Source organism: Strigops habroptila, chromosome Z (genome assembly GCF_004027225.2).
Source record: "Strigops habroptila isolate Jane chromosome Z, bStrHab1.2.pri, whole genome shotgun sequence".
Classification (NCBI taxonomy): Eukaryota; Metazoa; Chordata; class Aves; order Psittaciformes; family Psittacidae; genus Strigops; species Strigops habroptila.
The window spans coordinates 28,826,740-28,853,338 of record NC_044302.2 but is presented as its reverse complement, the minus strand read 5'-3'; the positions used below and the strand labels follow the sequence as shown (position 1 = coordinate 28,853,338).

The window sequence follows — 26,599 nt, the reverse complement described above, 5'->3', positions numbered from 1 at the left end:
AATTTCTGTAGTTTAGTCCATTTACGTCGGGTTATACAGCCAATAACTTAGTGAATGCAAAAAAGGGTCTGGGTTGTCTCTCCAGGCTCATGTTAGCTATGCTTTGCATGAGGCTGCTGGAGCTGACAGCGTTACGCATGGTTACCCTCTGTCTTCTCTTAATCCTTATTTATCTTAGTATTTAGACAATTTCAGATCACTTATGTTGGTGCTACACAGCATAACATGCACCACTGTCAAGTTTTGTAAATACTGGAGAAATGCAGAACAGTCTACTTTCTGTACTCTGTAAGAAAAACTGAATAGAAGCTGGGTCAGGGTCAGCCTTTAAATAACAACTCTTTGATCACTTAGAAACTTACACACTGTAAATAATTGCTAGAAAATGAATACAAGTAGATCCTGTGATGTCATGAGACTTTTAAAATAAAGATGTTTTTGCATATATACAACAAAAAGTGAATAATTATTTGGAACACAATTTTGCTTTTGTTTTCAAACAAGAGACTTTTTGATGTGAAAAAGATGGTCATGTATTAAACTGAAAGAATAACTGCAATACTGAGACAATTCTTTTCTAAGAGTGTTACTGAAAAACATTAGAAAAAGACATTGCTTGTTGCTCCACTCTACTATTTAAGGGAAAGATGACAACTCAACTGAGCTCAGTGGCAGGTATATAAAATAACTATGGATAAACTGTATCAGGTTTACCCTTCACGCACATCAAGCTGCAGAACCTTCCACTAGCTTTGCAGCAAAATACAAACTAAGCAACCAGATGGAAGTAATTTTTGCAGAGCATAAATGGTTTTAAAGTTTCAAGTGAAAGCAGAAACATAAAAGCTACTGCAGCAGCTTTTGCTCTTGACTTGAAAACAATATGGAGATATAAAAGGAACCTCAGTAGGCTTCCAAGATGGGCATATTTTCCATCCAGCTGTGCTCTTTAGAGAGACAGGCCTTCAAAAAACCCAGCTTACCACCAGTTTTAAGATCAAATACTACCAATACCCATGTACACTTGTAAAGTTAGGACTTATTCTAACTTTATCGCAAAACAATTTATGCTAAAAAGATGATTGAGGAGGAAGAAGAAAGTTCCAGCTATTTGGAAACTCCAAAATGAAATGAGATTCTTTAGCTCCAAGTAATTTTGCAGAAGACGGTAGACTGGGGAAAAAGCATCAGAGAAAATACTTGCTGAAGCACCAGGCAAAAGACAAATGTGGAAAGGCATTAATGTAGATGGTGTTGCTGTCTTTATTTGGCAGTGAGAGAGAGTGGGAAATCAATACAATGATGGATACACCATCTGTTGATCTAGCAGTAATAGGGAAATATTTTAAAACACCAAAACTTAACTAAAAGCAAAGAGAGAAAAGGGAGTTTAAGCTGCTGTCCACATTTCGTAATTCGAACTGCAGAAGATTAGTAGTAGAGTGAGATTGTATTTTGAGGAAAATGTGAATTCTTTTGAATGATAGCCTTAGCTAGCGAAATGCAATATAGAATGGTGATAATCTATTTACAAGAGCAGTCACTGAGCCGTTCCTTAACACTTCCTTTAATGCCAAATAACTGAAGAAACAGGGAGGGGGTAACTGGCTGGAATTACAGTCCTGGATTGTGCCCAGGAAGAGCAGAAACACTCACAAACTGGCAAAGCAGCCTGGTCACAATAGTTCAGCAAGATCCCTGGGGAAACCTGTGAACTGGTTCAAGGTAGCAAATGATGCTCACCAGCAAGTAACAGTAATGATAGAAAGGGACTGCCTTGAAGGGAAGTGAATCTTAGGCTTTTCTTCGTTTTCTCAGTAATTAACTGGAAATGCTATACCTCGCCTAATTTATGTGAAGTTTATACGTAATTATGTGAAGCAAAGCATTACTTTCTTTTTTTTTTAATTTCCCTTCCCACCTCCCCCTAATCTGTAATTTTATCCAAATCATTTCACAGAAGTGTCTTCAGAAAAAAGGGAATCCCTAAAGAAAGTATTCAGGAGTAGACAGAGTTGTGGAACTGATTACTTGCCTTAGATTTGATACCAAACCTGAACAGCTGTGTTGTTCTGTATCACCAAGCTGCACAGATGCGATGAGTACAGAGACACTAACCAAACAGGTTAACTAAGATAATGGAACCTCCTGTACTATAAATTAGGCCAGGTAAGTGACATGGCTTCTGCAGCATCAAGACTAAAGGAACGGCAAAAGTGCCCTTGAGCGAGCATGTGGGGGAATTCAGACCCAGATTATAACTGGGCTAGAAAAGTTAATCTCATTAACTTCTCTTCCACATCACAAAAAATATTTTCTTCCATTTCTAATGATGGCATTTGGTGTAAAGAAGTAGTGCTGTGGGGGGAAACTGGAGTTCATAAGAGAGTAAAGTCTAGATCACAACAGATTTTCAACAACTGCAACACCAATAAGGTGAGTATACTTCTTGAACCCTAAAAATGCTACATAATACTTCATATTCCTGCCTCTGCAGCTAAATTATGGATGTAGCAATCCAGAACTCTTTAAAACAAAGAGTATACTTGTTAATGGCTGCATTTTAAAATACACTGAATATTCAGAATTTTCCTTTTTGAGAGAAAACCAAATAAAACAACCCCAGCTCACGACGGAGAATTCATCTCTAGGGTTCATCCAAAAGTGCTGTGAACTGCCCAAAAGTAGCAAGAAGCATTTATGCATGATGCTGAGACGAGGAATTCCAAAATAGTAAATAAAAAAAAATTCAGTTTTAAGTAATATTAAGCTTGGTGGCTTTGTACGTAACAACAAAACTTTCCAAACCTAAAAAGCCCAACCAAAAGAACATAATAAGGATCCTTGTATAAGATAAATGGTTGTAGCTGACATAGTTTTAGAACCTTATGACCTTCGTATAAAATTTATTGTGAACAAAATAAGGGATGTAGATAAAGAGTGTCTGAAACTAGCAGATGTTCAGGATGTGCTGTAGCTAAGTTAACTGATAAGTAGAAGGACGAGAAGAAATCACTCACTTATGTCAGCAGTGTTACCGAACTAATTAAACTGGCATAAGTACTTATCTACTGCGCAGACCTCAAAGACTACCAGAACAAGAATTCAAGGAAAAGATAAGGTGATGAAGAGGAGGATGATGAAGAAATGACCACTAAAGATCTCAAAGACCACTACCATAACAAAGTGCGCATGCGGGAAGAATGTTCTAGGAATGTGATGTCATGTATAAACAACTTCATGAATATGTATACAATATAATGAATATGTATGACTAACGACAATATAATCACGGTTTGATTGATGCTCGGACAGAACATACTAGGAGGAGCTATCCCCCGTGTTCTCCGGCGCCGCAATAAAGAATACCTGCTTGTCGACTTAAAACTTTGTTGACGAGTTTTTAATGAGTTCTACGAATCAGATGCAAACATCACTTCTCAGCAACCATTACCACAGCAGGCACTCTGAAATGCATGTCAGCACACAAGCTTTTAAGCAACGGAACAGTTGATAACAATGGCATTTGGGCGAGGATCCCCCAAAATAACCGTAAGACAGAACCGACCTGTTGAAGTCATCCACATACCACACATTCCAACAACAAATTTTAAAAGCATTCAGTAGGCTTCCACCCAGTATTGGCTCCCCAGTGAAAATTTTAAAAGATAAGCCAAATAAGGCATGTGAACTAAAAATTCAAAGGCATGGAAAACTAACACTGTGAAACATTGTATTGGTAGGCCAGCTACTTTAGCAAAATCCAGAAACCTATGCCTTACTTGAAGCTATTTTGGGATACCATAGAATTGCTATTGAGATAATTCCTTGTGATGTGCAACTGCTGAAAGCGAAAGGCAGATACGTTTGCTTTCACATGCTTTTTATTACAAATGTTTTGACTAAACTCTATGAAAGCAGCATGACGATAACATTGCAGTCAGTATGTTAAAAGGTTACAATGCAATAATCTGCATTTTAAGGAAAAAACCAGAGAAATAACAGCAACAAGAACAACAATGAATGAACAAATTTAAATGACAAGCATATCTTTCTTACAGAATTGTTACCTAGACTTGAAGCATGTGAGCCCATCTCTACTCAGAGACTGAATTCAGAGTAATCAACCTATAGTAGAAGTTAAGGGCGAACCTAAGCACTGAAAACACTAGTGTTTTTAATGCCTCCTGTTTTTTTATTTCAAACAAGAAATGTTATGATAGTCCTCTGGAGAAATATCATTAAGTATAATGACATTCAGGAAAGGGTAAACTGGTCATATTCCTGTGAAGTTACTGAACTTATATCATAGCCATATGACAAATGAACTAAAAGATAAATTTTTCTTCACAGCTTTCTTTGACCAGATACAAACAAGTACACCTACTACTTCAAGGACTTGCAGAGACTGCGCAAGTGGATAGATTAAATTTGCAGGTTCAGGTGGGTTCAAACATAGCAAGACTTGGAACAGAATGAAAAATTTTAGAATATAAGAATTAAGTCTTCAGCCCCTTGCCTTCTGTAGCTAAGTGAAAGTCGACTGTCACCCACAGGAGGAATAACACCCGAATAGAACATTTCTGTGGAGTATCTGCACACCCTTGGTTTCTTGGTATCACTGATGGGGCTAAATCATAGAATCACAGAATGGTTAAGGTTGGAAAGGACCTTAAGATCATCTGGTTTCGCCTCCTCTGCCATAGGCAGGGATGCCTCACCTTAAACTAAACATTATACAACTGCCTCTCTTCTATGTGGAGAAACATTTCCATCTGCTTCTCCACCATAAAATGCAGCACTAAGATTTTTCTCCTCTTCTTATTAACTGCTCTTTCAACAAGGTGCTTTAAAAACATTCAGCAAATCCCAGGATCTTCAGTTATTCAAAAGTTAAATAGACAAGACAACTGCCTCTTCCATTCTGTACATCTTTAAACTTGGAGAAAAGACAGTAATGGTATTGCTAAATCGCTTAGCAACTGTAGGTAGAAAGCTAATACGTCGTAATTTATCTGTGAAAAGATTACAGGGGGTTAGTAGCCACACCTAGTGCTATTGAGGCTTCCCACTGAGAATTGCTCCACAAACTGGCAGCTGGCTCAAAACACTTCTATTTTCAACAGTTCAAAAACTGTGAATGTGTTAGCAGCTGGTCACATAGGCTTCGATACTGATGATTTATTGCAATCGTTCACATTAGTGTACTAGTGACTTGTCTAAATCACTCCCAGGCTGAAAACCACCCCTCTGCACAGCTTTTTAATGAATTCATATGCTGAATCAATCTTGCTAGCTTCAGAGAGGTGTTGGAAGGTAATTTTGATCAGTCTCAGCTAGACAAAGACAATTTCTATGAGCCAGATTTGCTAATATGCACCAAGCAGAAGTAAATATGCTTTTCCAGGGCTCTCTGGAAGGACAGAAGGGGTAAAAAATAAAAACCATCAACAAAAAAGAAAAAGTCAGTGAAACATGTCTGCAACTACTATTCGTGTTCATTAACAAAGGAAAATTCATGGCTGCTGGCCATCTCATAAGGTTTGGTGAGTGGAGGTGAAGGTTTCCCTGAGCAGAGTTTTCTGCAACTGAGGTACCAAAGACATGAAGACCTGTGTGAGCTTTTATAGCTTTATGTTCTATGTGTGGTAGAGTTAGGATGGTTACACTCAGAAACTGAAGAATATGAATATAATCCTAAAACCAGTCAACCATCCCCATATCTGAAATGCAAAGAAGGTAAACATTTGGGCAAGTATGTGAAACTTTACCTGCAACCACTGTGACTGGTCATTGTGGCCAGAGGTCCAGGCATTAACTTTGCCTTGCTTGTCCAGCCGTGCTTTCCTGGGCTCCCAAGCAAACATGTCCATGTTGAGTGTACGGAAAACACTGGACGCGCTAATTTGGAAGTCCTGTATATGTCCTGATTTCATCCCCAGAGGTTCAGAGCAACCTGGAACAGCAAAATAAGATTTGTGACACTACCTACTTATCTCTGTAAGTGGTTTAGGTTTTCGGTTATGGAAAATTAAACTAGCAATTCTTGAAAAGGCTTTAATCAAGACTGTTGTTGAAGGAACTTGCAAAAAACCAAATGAAAAATAGCCAATTCAAAGCACTTTATTTCAACACTACCTTGGAAGAATCAAAAACAAGATAGAGAATTCAACATATTTCATCCTGGCATAAATGTATGAAGGCAAACAAACAGAAAAGATGACTTTTCGCTCTTCTTACCTTTGTTTTATTTTCCTGTCCAGCAGCTTGCTATCATTTCCACTACTCAGTTTTACTTTTTCATGCTTTTATGCCATGTCACATCAACCATCTGTTTGCCTACTGAGGAAACATTAACTTTTCTTAAAGCCACTGCTGATGTACAGTGTTAACAAGCACTAAGCTCTTCTACACTTTTGACTTGCTTGACATGTAGCCAAAAATTTAGAAAGCCTCAGCACCCACTGAGGGAGTGGAAGACTACAGAAAGCCAACTGTGAAGGATGGAGAATAATAGGAGGTAATTGCTTAGAAGAAATAGAGCTAATGGCTTATTCGCTTAAACCGCATAGATGTTCCATGTTTGAGTTATTTTGATTGTAGCAGGTTGGGTGTCCATGGGGGTCAGAGGAAAATAATAAGTGGCCCTATGTTCCTCTGTTTTGCTATTGTACGCTGGGAAAACAGAAGGGTTTTAGACCCAGAAGAGGGAAGAAGCAAGCTGACAACAGGAGAGACACCCTTTGATAGCAGGACTATAACAACAGTGCTGGAAGCCAAGGAAGGCAGATGAGCTGCATGGTTTTAAGATTAAAACAGATAGGAAAACAAAAGGCAAGCCGAGTGGCTGAGAGCCAAAGTGCTGCTAAGAGGTCAGGAAAGGTGGATGTAGAGCTGGCTGGAGTAATCTTTGATGATTGAGAAAAAGGTGAAAGATGGAGATGGGAATGTAAAAAGAAGCTGTTTTCTCATTTCCTTCCTACCCCAGCTGTCAAAAACCTGCATATGTGAGTTGCCCCAAAGTATTCGCTTCACAAATTCAGGCATCCTACTTGGTTTAGTAGCTGACATAACTCAGTTAAATTGCCAGTAATATTCTGACATATTCTAACTACTTGAGTAAGGTGTGCCCAGGACCTAACATACTGGTTTTGCGGAGAGTGCATCATCACTGTGAATGCACAAAACCTTAATTTTATGTATCATTGGGAAGACAGAGGCTTTCCACCTGACACATGCTACGGTGCAGAGCTGGTTCCTATCAGATAGTCATTTGCTGAGTAACCTGCTGTGTTTCTTAAAGCACACAGCTAAGTCGTGAAGGCTTTCCTGCTGTGACCATGACCTACTCTGCTGGTGTCTCTTGATAGACTCAGAGCATTGTGTGACCACTTAAAACACCTTAGAAGTTTTTACATTGTTTTTCACTTTATTTGAGCTAGATATCGAAGATGGCTCCCCTTTTCTTAAAAGTTCATTTCCTCCACAGTATGTTTACCCAGATTTAAAGACGTGATTTTTTTACTTTCTTTGCTATTATTAGCAAAACCCTTTTGGTCAGATTCTACTTTCTGTTTCTTTCTGTAGGTTTAATGCACAGAATTAAGTGGAATTATAATGTATTCAAATCAGGAAGGTGCGACCAGGCTCTTTGTGGGGAGTCCAACAGCAGGAGCATGTCTATTACTAGAGACAGATAATAATATGCTCTTTAATGTAGTAAATACTTCATTTAAAATTTTAAATACTGATGTGTTTCACATTAAATTGAAAAATAAACAAAAACTAAAGTTAATTTTTGAAAAATTAATGTCTCAGAACTGATTCTCAGTGCACAAATGAAAATTGCCCAGCCGTATCTGTAGAAAGAACTACCTAGTTCAACAACAAAACAATTTTCCTGAGAGTACGAGGGAGCACTTGATACTACAAATGAGGGAGACTCATCTGTTGCTTTAGAGATGGACTTTGCTTATGATTCAATTCTGAAGTAGCACTCCAGGATCACAAAGGCCGTCAGCAGGAATGTTTCATCTGACGAATCTGTTCTGTATTTCTGACACAAAAACATGGGTTGTCAAAACTGTTGTTCAGTGCTGGTCCAATCCATCAAAAATAATTCTATCTTTTCTGAGTAGTATTATTGATTTATGAAACAACAGATGTCTCTGCCTGTGTGTCTGTGCATGTGTGCATGCATTAATGGGATTTTACACTCCCCTTCCTTCTCCACTGCCCCAAAAAGAGAAGGAAGACAGTTGTTAAAGGTAACAGGACAAAGTGAGAAGAACAATGAGAACCAGAAGAAAGGAAAATGGTGGCAGAGCAATGTGTTAATGGTGTGTCTCAGAGAGCAACAGCAGACCCAGCTGCTTCCCAGCTCCTACGGCACCCTGCTGCAATGACATAAGGTAATGACTACTTACTTTGATAGGCGAGCTGTAACCTACACAGCAAAGGATAGAAACATCAAACTAGTGCAAAACTTTGTGTCTGTAGCTAGTCATCCCTCACAGAAGTGTATTTATAATAATGCTTCTGACTCCCCAGGACATCTCCTCTTCACTGCCCTGTATCTTCTTTAAATTTGCTTTGTAATGTCCCTGCAAAAGGATTCAATCTCCCTTTCTATTTTTACAACCTGTTAAAGCTAGTGAGAACTGATGTGGACATACAGCTATGCTCAGTGGAGCATCTTAGGACAAAATATTTGAGATACTTTGATAGCACCATCTCTGATAAATGGTATCTGGCAACTCTGCATGTTTAAACCTATCTAGGTATAGGTTTTGCCGTTACTTCTTATTTGGTCTAGCTCAATGAAACAAGAACAGTGAAACAATGAGCATGAGAGTGGATTAGCATGAAAGAATCAACGTGAAGGTTATTCTGTTGTCTCTTCTGAGAGCACAATATTTTATTCTTTAGTCTGCATCCTGTCCCATGCCCTTCATCTGCCTTTCCTTTCAAGAAAACTCAAACCCCCAATAGAAATGTTAAATATCCAAAACCATAAACAGATCTGCATGCAAAGGTGTACATGCATCTTGTCTGGGGCCAGGATTCATGCAGTATTGGCAAAAGCAGCATAGGTAAACAACTTGAGGGCAAATGTGATTTTGCTTCAGTTAATACTGTGATATTTTTCTTCTCTGAAAATCAAGGGATTTAAAAAATTTTCTTTCTATTAATGAACATAGGATTCCTTTCCAGATTAGATAGTGCTGAGAAGGAACAAGGCAAGGGGAATGTAGTATTAAATGCAGATGTTACTAAATCCCTTTGTGTGTGAGTTTGTGAGAATGGTACCTAAAGGTACTGTTAGGATTGAGAAATAGTTACATGCCAAAAAGAGGAAAATTAAATGCTCAGAAGATGCTGAGCTTCACAAGATGGTTAAGCTCTGGAGACCAGCACTCCTCTGCAAGACCTGATAAACTCAGAACACCAAGGATTTGCTGAATTGGTGCACAGCCACCAACATACACAAGAATCAACAATGTATGGCATAGACTTGCATGCAAAAAGCCAGAGCCTGCTCTGTGCAGATGTTTGAGTGTGTGAGTGAATTGCAGAGTAAGTAACTGTGTTGTGCGAACAGTTATCTGTCTTTAAATACAACAGCTTGATGCTACTAGTAATAACAGCATAATGAATAAAGGCATTCTAATGAACAGTAGCTGTGATCTGTTTCTTCCCCCACATCAATATTTTATGAAGGGAAGGGAGTTTACAACACAGATATGCAAAACACAAATAAGGCAGGAACAAAAGTCCATGAAAATTAATGCCTAACTTATCAATGTCAAACTTCACAAACATTGATCCCAGTTTTTGGTAATATCTGACCACAGGTCCTGGTAAGTAAAGCTATTTACAAGCCTAGAGCAGACTATATTGAACATCTTACTGAAGTTTGTCCTAAGAAAGAATTAGTTTTTTAATCATCTGGTGCTGTGAGACAGTCTCCCTCCCTTCAATACTGACTTTTTTTCCTAGCACCAGGACTTTTCAGAAATGTCAGGCCTCTCGGTGTGTTTTTCTGCCTACGACAGATCTGGAATTACAGTGAATTAGTCTGTGATGTATAATTATACTCTTATGAAATTGTTCTGCTGAGCCTTGGCTGCCTGCAGTTCTAAGAAATCATGACCTTGAAACTGTTAGGAGACCACTGAAATGAATTCACTTCAGTAGCTTTCACAGTTCTTTGAGCAAAACAATTCCTGGTCATTCTGGCAAGGACTTATTCTAAATTGTAGTTCCAGAAATGGAAGACATAAAAAAACCCAAAAAACTAATAGACTAAAGCAGCTAGACAGAGTTTTCCATTTACTCTCAAACCTATCTATATTGGAAAAGGGCTACAGTGAGATTAATGCATTAACTTTTCATTTCTGAATCTGGTTTTGATGCCACTAGAGGACTCAAAATTATTTAACTCCAGTTGCTTTGATATATCATTCGTGAACTGGATGACTATTGTTTGTACAGTAAGCAGGCAGCCACATAAAAATCATTCTTAAATGAATTCAGTGGCACACTCCCACTGGTAAAGGGTTGATCTCTTGAAAAAGATAAAAAATTTACGTGATCTGCTGAATTTGTAAGGGAACATGGTTCTTGCAGAGAGTGGCTAGAGGTCAGGCTTTACATTCATGAGCTATAACTTCTGCTACTACAAACCTTAAGAGGGTTTATATTGGCTCCACTTGTTCATTTACTTTTTGCCATGAGATGCTTCTGCTAGAAATCCACAAAGCAAATCTAAACTGAAATCTTGGCTAAAGCAGCATAGCAAAAAATACCTTACTGCACTTTGAGTGGTCCTCAAGGGCAGCGGAAGAACCCTTGTCCCTTTAAGGATGTCACACAGCATGTCGGTGTGCTCACCCTACAGCCAGGAGGAGTTACTCACATCAGCTTTGATGCCTTCTTCTGCTGTGCCCTTGCTGTGCAGCACTGCACACACAGCTCTGGCTCTCAGAAACTGTTTCCCGTGCTTAGTTTAGACTGTGCTGAGTGTAACTGCGAATTAGAGAATCTTTGTCTCTTAGTCCGCTTAGTATGGAACCTTACAGGTCCTGACTGCTCTCTACAACTGAAAGGAGGATGGAGCCAGAAGGTGGCTGGTCTCTTCTCCCAAGGAACAAGGGATAGCACAAGAGGAAAAGGCCTCAAGCTGCACCAGGGGAGGTTTAGACTGGATGTTAGGAACAACTTCTTCCCCATAAGGGTGCTCAGGCACTGGAACAGGCTGCCCGGGGCAGTGGTGGAATCACCGTCCCTGGAAGTGCTCACACGCCATGTAGATGAGGCCCTTAGTGACAAGGTTCAGTGGTGGCCTTGGCAGTGCTGAGGTAATGGCTGGACTTCATGATCTTAAAGGTCTTTTCCAACCCAGTTGATTCCATGATTCTACGATAGCTGTTGATACTTATTAAAATTGCTATAAATGATCTCTTCCAGGTTGCTGGAAAATTGGAAGTCAATGCATGCAGAAAGATTTACTAAGTGTTATTAGGTTGCTGCTACATTACCTTACTGCTGTTAATGCCCTGCTGCACACAACTACTGTCACATCATTTAGCTAAGTGTTGCTGCTTGATTAATTCACATAAGAAAAGATAAGTAACTGGATAAATTCAGTCCTGCCAACTTCATTTCACCAGGAATACTAGGTTGCTCCAAACCCCATCCAGCCTGGCCTTGAACACTGCCAGGGATTGGTCAGCCACAGCTTCTCTGGGCACCCTGTGCCAGGGCCTCACTACCCTCACAGGGAAGAACTGCTGCCTAAGAGCTCATCTCAGTCTCCCCTCGGTCAGGTTAAAGCCATTCCCCCTTGTCCTGTCCCTACCCTGTCCCTGTCCCCCCCTTGGCCCTTGCCCAAAACCCCTCTCCAGCTTTTTTGTAGCCCCTTTAGGCACTGGAGCTGCTCTACGGTCTCCCAGTGCCTTCTCTTCTCCAGGCTGAACAAGCCCAGCTCTCTCAGTGGGTCTCTATACGGCAGGGGTTTGGAATTAGATGATGTTTAAGGTTCCTTCCAACACAAACAATTCTGTGATTCTATGATTCTGTGAATAAAATGCACATGGTTTAGACCTCAGCGCTGTTGGTGGCCGACTTCTGAGGCACAGCGGTTGCAGAACACCCACCTGACAGCTCACAGCCCAGAAGTTCCATTCTCAATGTGCAGTGCCTTCTGCACACCTGAGGATACAGCCGTATGTACTGTGACTTGATAGGAGGGGTGAAGGAGTTGGCATATGGGGTGTTGTTGTCCACATTGCCACGGAACACCTACGATAAAACAATATATTCATAAAGATGGAGGTTCAGTTCATTTCCGTATCTCGGAAATACCCGCGTTGTTCTTCTGCAGATTCCCCTGCAAGCCTTTTCCCAAACAGAAGCAGCTTTATCATTTCTAGTGCCCAACATGCAAGTGCCTAAGCAAAACATGCTGACATTGGTTTGCATCGGCACGCGTTTGCCACGTGCTCTGAAACGGGACCTCTATCTTATCACCCCGAGAAACTGAAGCTACTAATGCAACTAAATTATGTCTTCTTTTCTAATTAGTGTATTAAATAATCCCAATTCAATTTAGCCTGCAATTATTTGTGCTGATTGATATTTATCTTTTTCCCTCTGCTTCAAGAACCTGACCCAACTCCCACTGAAGCACACTGCAACCTTTCCACTGATTGCATGAGGAGCTGAATGAAATCTGTAAGCATTCTTCTGTTCACTCCTCACTAACAGATATGCCTTTACTTTGTCTTCTTCTCTCATTAAATACCTTTTCATACAGCATTTTAATTTCCTAATAGAGAAACTATGTTTAATGCTGCAAAGTGCCTATCCTAAGTTACACAGTAAAGGGATTTTTGCTGCTTTGTATGCACAACTCCATAAAAAAACAACTACGAACTGTAAGCACATGCTTCCCTCTGAATGATACTGTTTGTGTTGTACAGAGATTAGCATTGATGAATGAGTCCTGTGCTTCTAAGGGTTAACACTAATATTCCAGTGTAATAAAAATAAATTGAAATGGAGGAATAAGTAAGTACTGGGAAACTAATTAAAATGAAAATCAGTTAAGTGTAATATGCAGGATTGTTCTAGCCTTGTGACATCGTATTTATTACAACCATCAAATAAAGCATACGAAATTCTTAGCAGACAGAATGTGCAAATTTATTGATGGGTTTTTTTTTCAGAGAAAAATAATAGCAAGGCAACCTATATCACAGTATCAGGCAATTATGCTCATCGACTAGAGATACCTCATACTTCTGAAGGCAACCAAACCACAGGACATTTTCACATAAAAATGCCTTAATCTTACCATATCTTCATTTGTGCCTTTTACTTTGTACATTGCCCACGACTTCCCATCGTTACTGTATGCAATTTTGTAAGATTTTACATATTCTGGACTTCCAATCCTCTTGGCACCTTGAGTTATGACTCCAGTGACTCGCATCTTCTTCTGCAGGTTTATCTGAAATAACAGTACAATGTTATCACTAACCACTTGAGGGACACAATTCTGATTCTTGATTCCTTTGATTATTTTATTTATTGAACCGAAAGGGAAACATGTAGCTGTAGCACTTAAATTATTATCTATCTTTTCACTTGCATTAATTCTTTTCATCTTTCATTCATTTCATGTACCTATTCATGTACATAAATAAATGTATTATGTACATAAATAAATGAAACCCCCCTGAACTGAAAGCCTGTACTATGCTTATGTCTTCATGTGTATGTGTACACACACACACACACACACACACACACATACATACATATATTACTGATATATAGGATATTACTGGTGTGCTACTGGGATATAGCATATTACTGGTATATAGGATTACTGCTATATATTTCCTTCCTAAAAATAAAATGAAACAGTGCGATGACAATGTAAATAATGCATTAAAATACATCATTAGCACTCGCCTCCTTCAAATATCTCTGCTCCCCAGTTAGTGGTGCTGACCCACTGCAATCCACACTATTTGGGATAGCTGCCCCAGTACAGGAATATGGAGAGTAAGAGACGTATCAGGTCTCTGCTGTCCAAATACTTAAATCGCATTATTCTTTACAGTGTAGTCTCAAGATTTCCTCTCACTTGGTAATGTAATCTAGCCTCTATTAAGGATGCAAGATGATCAAACTTCAGTGTTTCAATATCTTACTGTGTACACATGGAAAGTCTAAGAAAGAATTTTACTGTTCTTTTGAGGAAGTCTAGCTATTTCTCTGCTACTTATCTGCAATATTTGGGCTTATAATATTTTTCCTTTTGAGGCAAAAGAAATTTCAGCATGGTTTTACCACAGTTCTCCCTATAAGAAATTAACAAACAGTCATACACCTTTAACATAACAATGTGTATTTTAGAGTTTCAGACCCATTAAGAGAGGAGAAGCTGCCTATAAAAACTCAGATTTTTTTACAGGATCTTTCTCAAATATTCCAAGAAAACTCAGAAAAATTTGCAATTGCAATGGGGAAAATGGACTCACACCAGGAATTTACACAGGTATATATTAGAAGAGATTCAGGCCTTTTCACAGTCTTGGGAAACCTTCTTTTCCCCCATCCCAGAGAAAAAAAAAAAGGCACATTATATTTGTAAGATAACAGCTCCAGAGACTACTATCACCCCCTAACTACATTTAATGATGTAGTTAACATAATTAATAATAAGCAGTTAGACATAAAGGTTTCTAGAAGTCTCTTATGCAGGTTCCACTCTCTAAAAAGAATTTAAGAATATTCATGAACAGGCAAGTAAAACAATTTTTCCTATACTTACAAAATGGTTAATAATAAGGTGAACACCACCTCTGAAACAAATTAGAAAGCATAGTCAAACAGAAACCAGCCACTGATTACTTGCCTTTTGCACATACAGACTAGCTGTATCGTCACATATCACTGTTTGGGAAAAGGAAGATATAATGCAACACCAGATAAATTTCCTTGGATCCAGTTACGTATGCACCTAATATTCTTCCAGTTTCATTCCCAATTTTTCTTTTTTCCAGATAATAATCTTAGCAAGGTTTTTTGGGCCAGAGTTAATATGGCTTTAAGCACTGGATATTATATACCCACACTGGGTCCTTCCCATGTCCCGGCCTCCATCTCTGATGCACAACAAATCAACCACTGCACTTCAAGATGTAAAAGAATGACAAAAGACCCACCTAAAAGTAATCTCTCAAAGAGAGTAAAATTTTTAATACACATACTGTTTAACAAGTGTTCTTTGAGTTTTGGGAGGTAAAAAGCCTGCCTTTTTCCTGCTATGTATCACCCTGCTTACGTAGGCTTATCTAGATATCTGTATAATTTTATTTACTTCTCTGTTTTAACAGACAGAATCTTTCCTTTTAGAGGTTTTCTTGATCAGTATCCATATTCTCAGTCACAAACTGAGCTTTGGATTTAAGCAGTACTGAGTTTGTTGTAACACACAAAGAGGACACTGTGTTTCACAATTAAGTCTACATACTCTGTCAATGTTTGCAGGCAAATCCTAATGAAAGGGGAAAAAACCCGCACTTTTCAAATCCCTGCAGCTTGCTTACATACAAAATCCCTGTATGGCTAACACTACGCCTGCAGTAGCTCCTTTCAGTGCCAATGGAAATAATTGACACTTTGTGTTTGAGTTCTTTTATGTGTTTTAAATTCTTCAAGTCAGAGCTTATCAAATCTCAAAATATTACAACTGTGCAATGACTACAAAGAAGCAGGTGCTGAAACCTTTCTTTCGTAATGTACTTCAGTAGGAAGCAAAGTTCCCCATGTGAAATGTGAACTAGTTCTTTTAACACTAAAAGCACTTTCAAAAGTATTTTTTCTGTGGCAATTGTAAAGAAAAACAGCTATGGAAGCTCTTCTTTGTAGAGTCAGGCATAGGACATAATGTTCAGAATAAATTCTAATTATATCGGTGACTACGTTTTAAAACAAACAAAGAGGTGAAAGTCACCACGATAAGAACAGGAGTTTAACGGACCTTTTAAATGAAAGTGAAAATGTATTCAGTTATAAAGGACCCCTTATCATTACCTAGAGTAACTGGGGAAAATCGAGGATAATAGAAGATCAACAGTATTTTGAGCGATTTACCTCAGTAATTTAAGTACTAATGCATGATAAAGAACTTGTAAGAAGAAGAGACACTTGCATATAAATTTGAGGAAATTACAGAAAAAAAAAAAAAAGGTAATAATGGACCAATCAGTTCTACCTGCCCTACTTAAATTTAAGATTATTTTGAGAGTAACAGATTCAGAATTGATGTTTAGTCCCTGTTCACAGAGCTACATTCAGCCTCCAGCTCAGAGAGGGCTCCTGCATCCAGCAACTTCCATAGGACTTAATTCACCCAACATACATCAGGGATTTGGCTGTGATGTTCACAGGCAGATCTGAAGATGCCTTTGTTGCACATCCTCATGGCACACAACATTTTATGAAATTTAGGTAAGGTGCCATATAACACCTACCAGTAATGCAATTTGCCTCAAACAGGTTGTGCATTTCAATGAGGAAGTTTTTTGGGGTGAGAATAAATTATGTATGCTGGAGCACTCATGTAAAACTGCATGTAAAGGAAAGCCAGTAGTCTGACGTCAATTCTTTGAAATGTGATTTCTACAAGAAATAGATTATGTCTATAAAATACACAGTGGATGATGCAAAGTCACCATGCTGACAGGCCAGGTTGGACGGGGCTTGAAGTAACTTGGTACCAGTTCCAGTATTGGAACTGGTTGAGCTTAAGGTCCCTTCCAACCCAAACCAGTCTGTGCTTCTATGATGCTATGATAGTGTGAACAGCGCAGCTAGAACACAGGCATGACAGTCAACTCGAGTTAACAGACAGTGCCAAGGGATGAGGTACAATACCTCAGAGCCAGTGCTGTATACACTCTTGAAGTCTGAATTCATGTACCACCAGTCACTTGATGCCTTCTATACTATCTCATATAGCCAAAACCCCATAAAAAGTCAATCACTTGAGGCATACTTCCTCTAGTGTGATGTATGCCCAAGAACTAGGGAATAAAATCAACCCTGTCAGTTTAAAAAGTTACCAGCAGTCCTTGAAATTTTTTTTAACCTTGTTCCTTTCAACCACCACAATCATCATGACTCCATGATTAGACCACTTTTATTATCACAAGCAAGGTCATGTCCTCTTTCAACAGGAGGGGAAGAAGTAACCAGCATGCTATGTTTCCTGCTTTCAGCACTGATTCTGAAGGCGTTATTATCTATTGAACAATTTGCACTGGTGTACTAATGTTTTTGACTTCAGTGACTCAGACAGATCTGTTTTATGATGCTAAATCATTCTGTTGTCTACACTGATAAAGATGTAACCAATCAAGATTTTACTGGAAATTGAAAAAATGCATACCAGAAAGGAAGGGAAAAAAAAAAAAAAGGGAAGAAAACTGAGTATTTTCCCAAGAGCAAATGGCAATATGAACAAGGTAATTTTATGAGTTCCCATAGATTGTAGAGTGTATCATTTTCAAAGACAATTCAGAACCAGTCCAGCACCATATGCATGATGTTTGTGCAGCTTCACTTTTAGGTGTGAGTACATGTAGGACCATTAACGCTGGAGCGAACTGCTTCAAGCTTGTTTTCCATAAGCAGTCCAAAGGGTTCCACAAAACAAAAATAACTTACCAGCATGCTTAGCAGATGCTAGAACTTCAGAAAAAGACTAAATGCACAATCAGAATATGTCAAAGTAACAGAACAGCAGACATTAGGGACAGCACCTGTGGAAGAAGTTCGTATTCCTCTTCAATTTGTAATCAAATACTAGTTTATTCAGTATGCAGAACCTATGTACTTGACAAAACAGATAAAAGAATCGGATGCACCTGTCTCATCTACATTATTGCATTCAGGAGAGGAAAAGACTGATCAGAAGATGGAGTGACTTTAGGAAGATACCATATATGATGCTCCTGGCCAGAACACATAACCATATTCCCATCATTTGTTATTGCACTATTAGCAATAACACCACTAACATTTCATACGTAACAGATTTCTCTGAAATATACCTGAAGAGCAAGCTTCCAGGAAGTGTTCAGATTAAAGCCTTCATGAAACACTGCGTCCTGGAGACCGTAAATGTAGTTTTACATGAGCCTTCATTCATAAACAGAAATGTAGTTTATGGAGAACTATGGTGTTTACCTGTTTCAGTTATGAGATACAATAGCATTGCTAGAAATTATTCCCCATATTTTCTAGCACAAAGTATATATATTTTTACTAATACTCACTATTACTCATATAAAAATAGGGTTGAATAAGGGATCAAGGTTATACTGACATTCAAAGATTTATTACAGCAACCCTTCCCGGCTGATTTTATCAGGTTTTGAAGGATTGAAATTTAAGTTTTTTATCCGTTTTTTTTAAGTCATAGTTCTAATAAATCTAGATAGAATGCACCCAGAGAAACATTTTATGATGAAAAACAGGGACACTTGCCAATGGAAATGTTGTAATAAACTCAAGAAAAGAGTAACTTGGCACGGTTTCCTCAATACTGGGAAATCTAGAGAACCTGAAAACTCCCTCCCATGTTTCCTTTTCTGTCTTCAAGCATTGGAGGCCCCGAACACGACTGAACACTGCTGTTTCACCCTGATATCACATCAAGAGCAGCGCATGATTCAGCATTGATGAGGTGTAGGAAGGTCGGAGCAGGTCAGTTACTATTATCTTCCCTGTTGCGAGGTGCTCATATATCTAGCCTGTCAGTGGCTTTTTGTTACTTTCGTCATCAGCACTATCAGCAAAGCTTTTCCAGATTTACTTGAGGGCATTAATGCAGTCAGGATAGTAGCAGCACTATGTGTTTTAACTAGCATTCAGATCAGGTAATGCAGTGATTTATCCATGGTAGTATTCCAGCTGTTGCTGCCATTCTGGAAGGGGGTTTATTACATGGAGAAAAGCCAGTATGTTTTATCTTATAATTGTAATAGTCTAGGAGAATGAACATGGTCATTTGCTACAGGTCACTTTAAAAATAATTATTCCTGATGAGATTGTGGCATTGTACCTTGCATAGAAACTAATTAAATACTCAGTTATTTCTGATTCCAAGCCCTTTTTTTTCTTTTTCATTTATATGGATGCAGATCAGCAAAGTCTTTCCACAGCTTTGCTATTAAATCCTCTGCAAACTCATTCTCCCAATACTGTTGTTTCCAGAGTGCCTTGCCAGTCTATCATACCTCATGGTAACAACAAATACCTCCCAGGTCTTGCCTGTAATTACACCTTAGCCCCAGCCAACCACCTGAAAGCCACTCATCACCTTTGTATCTTCAAAAAGACTATTTATATGCTTCAAGTTGGGCATGCTGAATCAGAGACACAAACTGGGCCACTAATTTAATTTGCCTTTCTCTGAACAGATCAGAATATAGGTTAAACCCTACTTGTATGGAAAACACAAATGTGTGTACTGTTTGGTCCATGTAATGCTAATATGGAGGAGCGTATGTTATGAATGGTACAAGAATAGCACTCCCTTTGTTTGGCTTTTGTTGAGAACTTTCAATGTATGCCTCAGAGAGTTTACATAATTAGACAAACTAAAAACTTGCTTAGTCTGTTTCTTCTTATTATTAAGTCATTATTTTAGTCCCAGAGGTAGTTTCTATGATTAACATTAACTGGATGATATGAATTATTCAAATACTGGCATGTTTAGACTGTCATCTCACGAAGAGGCCCTTAATCAATCTCACATTGTTCAGAGGTTTGTAGCCCTGTAAAATTTCAACTAATTTACAAAGAATTGATTAAATGGGCATTATCTACCTGCAATTTAAGGTTAGCCCAGGGACACTGCAGTTGTTTATTTATTATTGTTTATTGCTATTATGAATTCCTTCATATACTTTGAACTTGTGAATACTCTTCCTTAGGCATGCTAATGTTTCCCAGAAAGAACTTCACCAAAATGTCTAGAATATTTCTTAAAGTATCAAAGAATGTGTAAAGAAAAATGTCAGAGAAAATATCTGTATGTATTTCCACATATAAAATAGCTATGATCAATAGCTTGCATAGGCTAGAGAATAGAATGTTAGACTCAGGCCACAAAACCAAACATGCCCTTTTCTCTTAATCCTACATGAAAATCCTCTTCTTTAGGGAAAAGAAGTAAATTCAAAAGGTACAATATTAAAATAATCATGAAAATATACTCAAGGAAAACTCTTAGTGTGCCCATTGCAAATATCAAAGATACTTCCTATTGTACTCTTTCCACTTGTTGTTAAAGCACTCTGGTAAAAACTGTGATGATAAATATGACCTGCTCACAAGCACAACAAGGACAACTTGGAAGAACTCCCATTCTGACTTCAGAGGGCTTTGTCTAAGTCCTATGTATCTTCTCAGACCAAGAAATGTCAAGGAGGAAGGGGATGTGCTAGAAAATTACAAGTCTGTTGCCCAGATGAAGAAGTTATCCCATGCTGACAGTACTCCTTAACCACAGTTCACTACTCTGTCTTTTTATGCAGCTTATCTACAGAAATTGTAGTGATTACTGCTGTAAAGGAAGAGGTAGACTCTACCTGAAGAGTGGTTCTACAATACATGGTTGACATGGGCTCTGCAATGGGCAGACTTCCTTTCCTATGTAATCCTGGCTACATCAGCATTGGGAGATGCTGCATATCCCACTATTAAACAAGGTCTGGATCTTTTGCAAGGAGTACATGAGGAACAAGTGACACAGTAGATCTGTGTTTGCAGACTCCTGGTGAGTAACTACTTCTCATGCTATCACAGTCAGTAACTCACAAAGCAGTATTTCAATTTTCATAACACTCATCATAAAATACACATCTTTACTTCCTTGCTTCCTTGGTCAAGACAGTCCTAGTCATCATATACATACTTAAAACTTTCTTTTCCAGTAAGCCTGGCACACATAGATGGCTTTATGCTGACCATACCATTCTGTTGCTTTTACCATGCATCTGCAAATACATTGACTAGTTAGTGCAGAGTCTTTTTAGCTGTCAGGTTATAAAAGACCCAAGGCACACTGAAGTTCCAGCTGTGACTAGGACTTCTGACTGATCTGGTAATGCTGCTCATACTTAGGGCAACTGTTAGACTGCATCCACATTGTTACAAACTTTGTGGAGGAAAGACAAAACAGGAAAATAGGAGTACTTGAAAGCAATCCTTCCCACATACCGTTGTCTTTGAGAATCATCTGTTAGTTGCTATGAGACTGGTTGTCCAGGGAGAGAGGCCAAGGTTTTAGATGGACACAAGTGAAGTAAAGAGGTAGCTTAGTAAGCACACAGGGTCTTTGTGACTGCTGAAAAGACTGTGCTACTCAAACGGTTTATTCACTCTCAGTTGCTATTACAGAAAACAAAAAGTTGGCTCAAATGATTAATCTCTCTTGAACCTTAAGAAATTACCTGAATATTGGTAGGAAAATACAGGAAATTAGAGACCACTTCCCTCCAAACCCCAAGGTTATATTATAACACTGAGAAAACCTTAGGGTAAAATGCAGCTGCTACTCCCAGCTGGGATGCGGTTAGCACACATGGAATCTACCCAGTGATAGTTCTCCAGGCAACCCTGCGACCTTGGCACAAGCTAAGAGAAACTGGCTGGAGGGTGGAGCAGAGTGAGGGCCCCACGGCCAGGCTCCGTTGTACTGCCTTGCAGGAGTGGGAACTTGAAGGCACCATGTACTGATAAACTGCACAGCAGCTGCCAAACAACTGAAACTAGATTTATATTTGCAAAAGCTAAGCGAGAGGATTTTCCACCCATCAGTAACAAAGTGTGTATGACTAGAGTCGCTTAAGCTCCACAGGCATAGAGTTAAAAAGTTGAAACCTGTGTTACTACCGAAAAGCCTGGACAGATCCAAGTGGCTCCTACAAGGTCAGGATGACCACACTGTGTCCTTCCAATGACAATGATGTAATCTTATGCAAATAAACTGACCACTCCACACATGGTGGGAGGGTTACAAGCAGTTGCCAATCTGAATCAAATTGTATAAATACATGAAATTAGGAAAGGGAAAGCCGGGAAGGCTCCATCGTAACTTCTGAAATCAGTCAGCAGGCTGAACCTGTCTTCTCCCCCATAGGAACACCTGTTGGGTAAGAACTTTATCTTATACGCACTAAATTACTAACTCATGCCAGCTGTTATTGGTGATGGAATCAGCCAACTCCCTTAGGACTCTGGGATAGATCTCATAAGGTCCCATAGGCTTATGTATGTTCAAGTTCCTGAAATGGTCTTCACTTATAGCAAGAGGGACTTTGCTCCTGCAGTTCCCACCTTGCGGTTCACCCACTTGAGAGGTGTGGGGAGAGAGCCTGCGAGTGAAGACCGAGGCAAAAAAGTTGTTGAGTACCTCAGTCTTTTCCTTCTCTGTTATTACCAGTTTTACTAGTCTTGCTCATCTGGGGTGGGGGGAGGGGCACACTTACTTTGGCCTTCCTCTTCTGGTTAATATACCTGTAGAAGCCCTTCTTGTTACTCTTTGCATCCCTTGCCAAGTTCAGCTCCAGCTCTGCCTTGGCCTTCCTGACCTCATCTCTGCACAACTGGGCAGTGTCCCTATACTCTTCCCAGGATATACCTGACCCTGCTTCCACTGCCTGTGCATTTCCTTCTTATCCTTTAGTTTGACCAGCAGGTCTCGATTTGTTATACCTGGGGATTGAAAGCTCTTGTGCTCTGTGAAAAGTGTCCTTATAGATCTGCCAGCTCTGTTCTGCTCCCTTGTCCATAAGGGCAGGTTCCCAGGGTGTCTTACTAACTCCTGAAAGAGTTGGAAGTTGGCTTTCCTAAAATTCAGGGTCCTGACTGTACTCTTTGCTTGTCTCACCTCCATCAAGACTGCAAACTCCACAAATGCATGATCACTGCAGCCCAGGCTGCCTCCAATCTTGACAATCAATATATTTCTCATTATCTCTTGAAATTAAGACTCAATAGGCATAGTTGATAAACACAAAAAGTCACCCTTCAGTGAGACTTTCCACTCATTTTAACTATGTTTGCACTTTTATTCAAAATACCTTTTCCTCCTACAGAAAAATGACAGGCAATAAATTAGGTTTAAAATGTTAAATATTGCTTGGTTTTGCAATAGACAAAGAAAAACCCTCAAAATCTGAAAATTCTCATTGAAAGATTCAAGACTTGAACAATGTCTCTATTTTAACCACTCATAGGATGAGAAGGTTATAAGAGTGCAAGGTAAAATACACTCCTGTTTTTCAATCCACAGAATTGATGTTCTACTGAAATTAGCAGGCTTCTGAGATGACAAGCACACATCATCATTTCCAGAGGAGGTCAAGGACTATGAATTTACTTTAGCCTTTGTTTTCTGCTGCAGTATCATGGTACTGGTGACTTCCCATACTTTCAACATGTATAAAACAGTAACTTTTCCCACCAACTATAAAATCACAGAGAAATACAGAGGCGCAGCCAGGGACCACGTGCTTGCTTCTCCACAGCTATAGATAGATGTACTCTATTTTCACCCTGCAGATTGCTCTGCATTTCTCTGACCTACCTACACACATACAAACTCATCATACATGTACTGCTCTGGGGCCATCAGCAGAGGTAAAGGTATATACATGCCTCTGTACCACACGAAAAAAACCCACTTAATGTATTTGGATGTAATGAAGTAACTTGAAACAGCTTTTTTCTAGAAGTCAAGCCTAAAAGAAGAGTAACTGTGAGGCTTTTTTGCTTTACTGATTTTGAAAGTGAGTGTTTGCAACATAAAATACAGCTTGTTTGACTATCACACCTCAGCATACTATCATTTATCATAGAATGACAGACTGTTTGTATTGGAAGGGACCTTAAAGCTCATCCAGTTCCAACCCCCTGCCATGGGCAGGGACACCTTCCACTAGACCACATTGCTCCAAGCCCCGTCCAGCCTGGCCTTGAACACTGCCAGGGATGGGGCACCCACAGCTTCTCTGAGCAACCTGTGCCACGACCTCATCACCCTCACAGGGAATAAATAGGCTCCCAGTCCTTTTGTTTTCTTGTCCATTTTCAGTGCATAAATTATGTATTTATCCTGTAAACTAAATGCACAGATGCTGAGAGAGCTCTGCAGCTAGCTGACATTGCTAGAGTTCACTGAAGTCAACGAACTTATGGCAGTTTTTGACTAGTTGAAGATCTCTTCTAATTCCTGCAGTTCAAAGATCCTGCGTGGGAAAGTTTGAGAGAATTCAACTGCACTTTCATTATTAGTTTCTCTTCTCCCCTACCAAGTAAAACTGCCAATAAAAATATACTGCCAGTCATCAATATCCCCCAGGTAAATCCTCCTATGACATTAAGTAAAATTTTGGAGTATTGAAGGAAAAAAAAAAAAAAAGCAAACCTTTAATAGTTTTTTTAGCATTTAACTTTAGCAAGTTAAGTCTTCCTTACAGTCACCTTACATGATGACTCTGAGATTGCATTTCATAAGGTTCACTTGGCCACATTATACTACGCTGAGAGCAATATTAAGTAATAGTAAACATTTAATCTATGATGACAGGTATTTTTGGAAGCTGATATAACAGTACTCATGAATGAGGAAATGAACTTTGACAAAATGAATGGTTTGACAGATGGTAGTTTGCTTAGAGCTCTTACTAACAGATGTCTGAATGAATGTACTGCAAGACCTCTGTGTATTTTGGGTTTTATCATTTTATTAGCAAATAGTTATCACCTGGTGTATACTTGCTCTTTGGAAGTTAGGATGTAGAATCTGCTGATCTTTTTCCTTGCCTTTTTTCTTTTTTGGAGAAAAAAACCCAACAATACCCAACACTTTATTGATTCCTGCTTGAGGGTAAGAATGATGGAACTTAGAAAGTCTTCATTGTAAGAGCATTTTTTGTGTTTCGTAGTGATTATGATTAGGTTTGTGACATTCACAGATACACAATTAACCACAGCAGTATAAGGGACTGCAAAGCCCCAAAATGCGAGGCCGAAATGCCAGAGGTGGGATTGAAACCACAGCTGGTGTGGGAGACACTTGTGTAAAAAAAAATTAAGCCACAAATAAGAACATACATTCTACCCACCAGAAACATTATTCCAATATATTTAGGTATAAAAAAAAAAAAAGGAACAAAAAGAAAAAAAACCCAACAGCATTCTCAGTAATCACTAAATAAAGAACCAACATGCCTTCTGGAGTAGAAACTAGAACTTAGATTCTCTCAAATAAGTATCCTCATCACTGTGCTGCACGAATCAGCTGGATTTAAACTATCTTGATGCAAACATCGTATCTAAGAACACATTGATAATGTATTTAGTCCTCAGATAAATTTTTAATGAATGCTTAAGGAAGACCCTCATGCTCTGTTTTCTCTGGATTAATGTTGCCATCACCCATGTGGCATGCCGACTCTGTGCACATCCTCTAAGACACTCGACATGTCCATTCCTTTCATGGGATGCCTAATATATTGGTGTCTAATTAATCACTGATTTCTGCTGTGGGAACAAGCTTTGTAAGAACTATACTTTTGTGGCTCTAATTGTACTTAGTGGGTCAGAGCAATCCCAAGTATGAATTACAGGCTGAGGGGAGAATCGATTGAGAGCAGCATCAAACTGCCCTATCTCAAAATATGGAGTTTCATCTGAACTTAAGCATGTAGTTTCAGAAAAGCCAGTTAGAGATCAAATGCTAGAATTAGAATGCTCTTTTCATAGATTATAAATAAGGCTTCTAGATTTTCCATTTTGAAATCACATTCGACATTCAGGAATTGACCCCCAAAAAGAATAAAATACATGAAACAGAGCTGGAAACGGATGAATTATTTGAAAAGGAAAAAAAGACCCAAGCTAAACATTTTGGATATATTTGTATGCAATAAAAACTAAGTGGAAAAAGCTAACTACTCAACCTGAACCAAATTTATGTCCCGTTTTTTGAGTGTGCCACCAAACTGAACAGTCCAGCTGTTCTGTAAATGAATCCTCCTCCTTCTCACAATAAGAAAATTAAATATTTGAATATTTTATTTAAAAAACAATCGGTAACCATACTGATGTCTCTGGAGAAATGTTTGCTGCTATTTTAATGAGGGATAGCAAAATAGCTTATTTTTCTGTTTAATAACTTATATTTCTGTACAACTGTCTCCAGCAACAGTTCAGGTGCTCAGTCATAGCTCCCACACAGTGGTATGATATGCAGTAATTAGTTCATTTTCTTAACATTTCCCAGATGTAAGTTATGCTCAAATCTGCTCTTGGTGGCTGTTAATTAATACTAACCTTGTAAAAACATCTTCCTTGTCCAAAAGACCGCAAAGTAGTAGCAGTCTCTGGTAGGGCATTGAAAGTTTTGCATCACCAGGTAGGGATCCTCTTCACAATCCCACCTATCATGTATCTCTGAGGTGAATATTCTTAGGACTGTCTGGTACATTGACCACCCACACTAGCC

The 26,599-nt window shown here is 38.9% G+C and overlaps 1 protein-coding gene across 2 annotated transcripts in view; it reads right to left on the bottom strand.

Moving 5' to 3' along the window:
• Nucleotides 1-26,599, bottom strand: part of EDIL3 (EGF like repeats and discoidin domains 3) — a 261,821-nt gene that overhangs the window by 50,548 nt on the left and 184,674 nt on the right. For both annotated transcript variants that reach the window (XM_030469925.1, XM_030469926.1), the window contains 3 exons: nucleotides 13,358-13,513; nucleotides 12,159-12,303; nucleotides 5,772-5,956 (listed from right to left, as the gene is read on the bottom strand). In XM_030469925.1, the coding sequence (XP_030325785.1) occupies nucleotides 5,772-5,956; nucleotides 12,159-12,303; nucleotides 13,358-13,513 (486 nt within the window). The remainder of the gene's footprint in view (nucleotides 1-5,771; nucleotides 5,957-12,158; nucleotides 12,304-13,357; nucleotides 13,514-26,599) is intronic.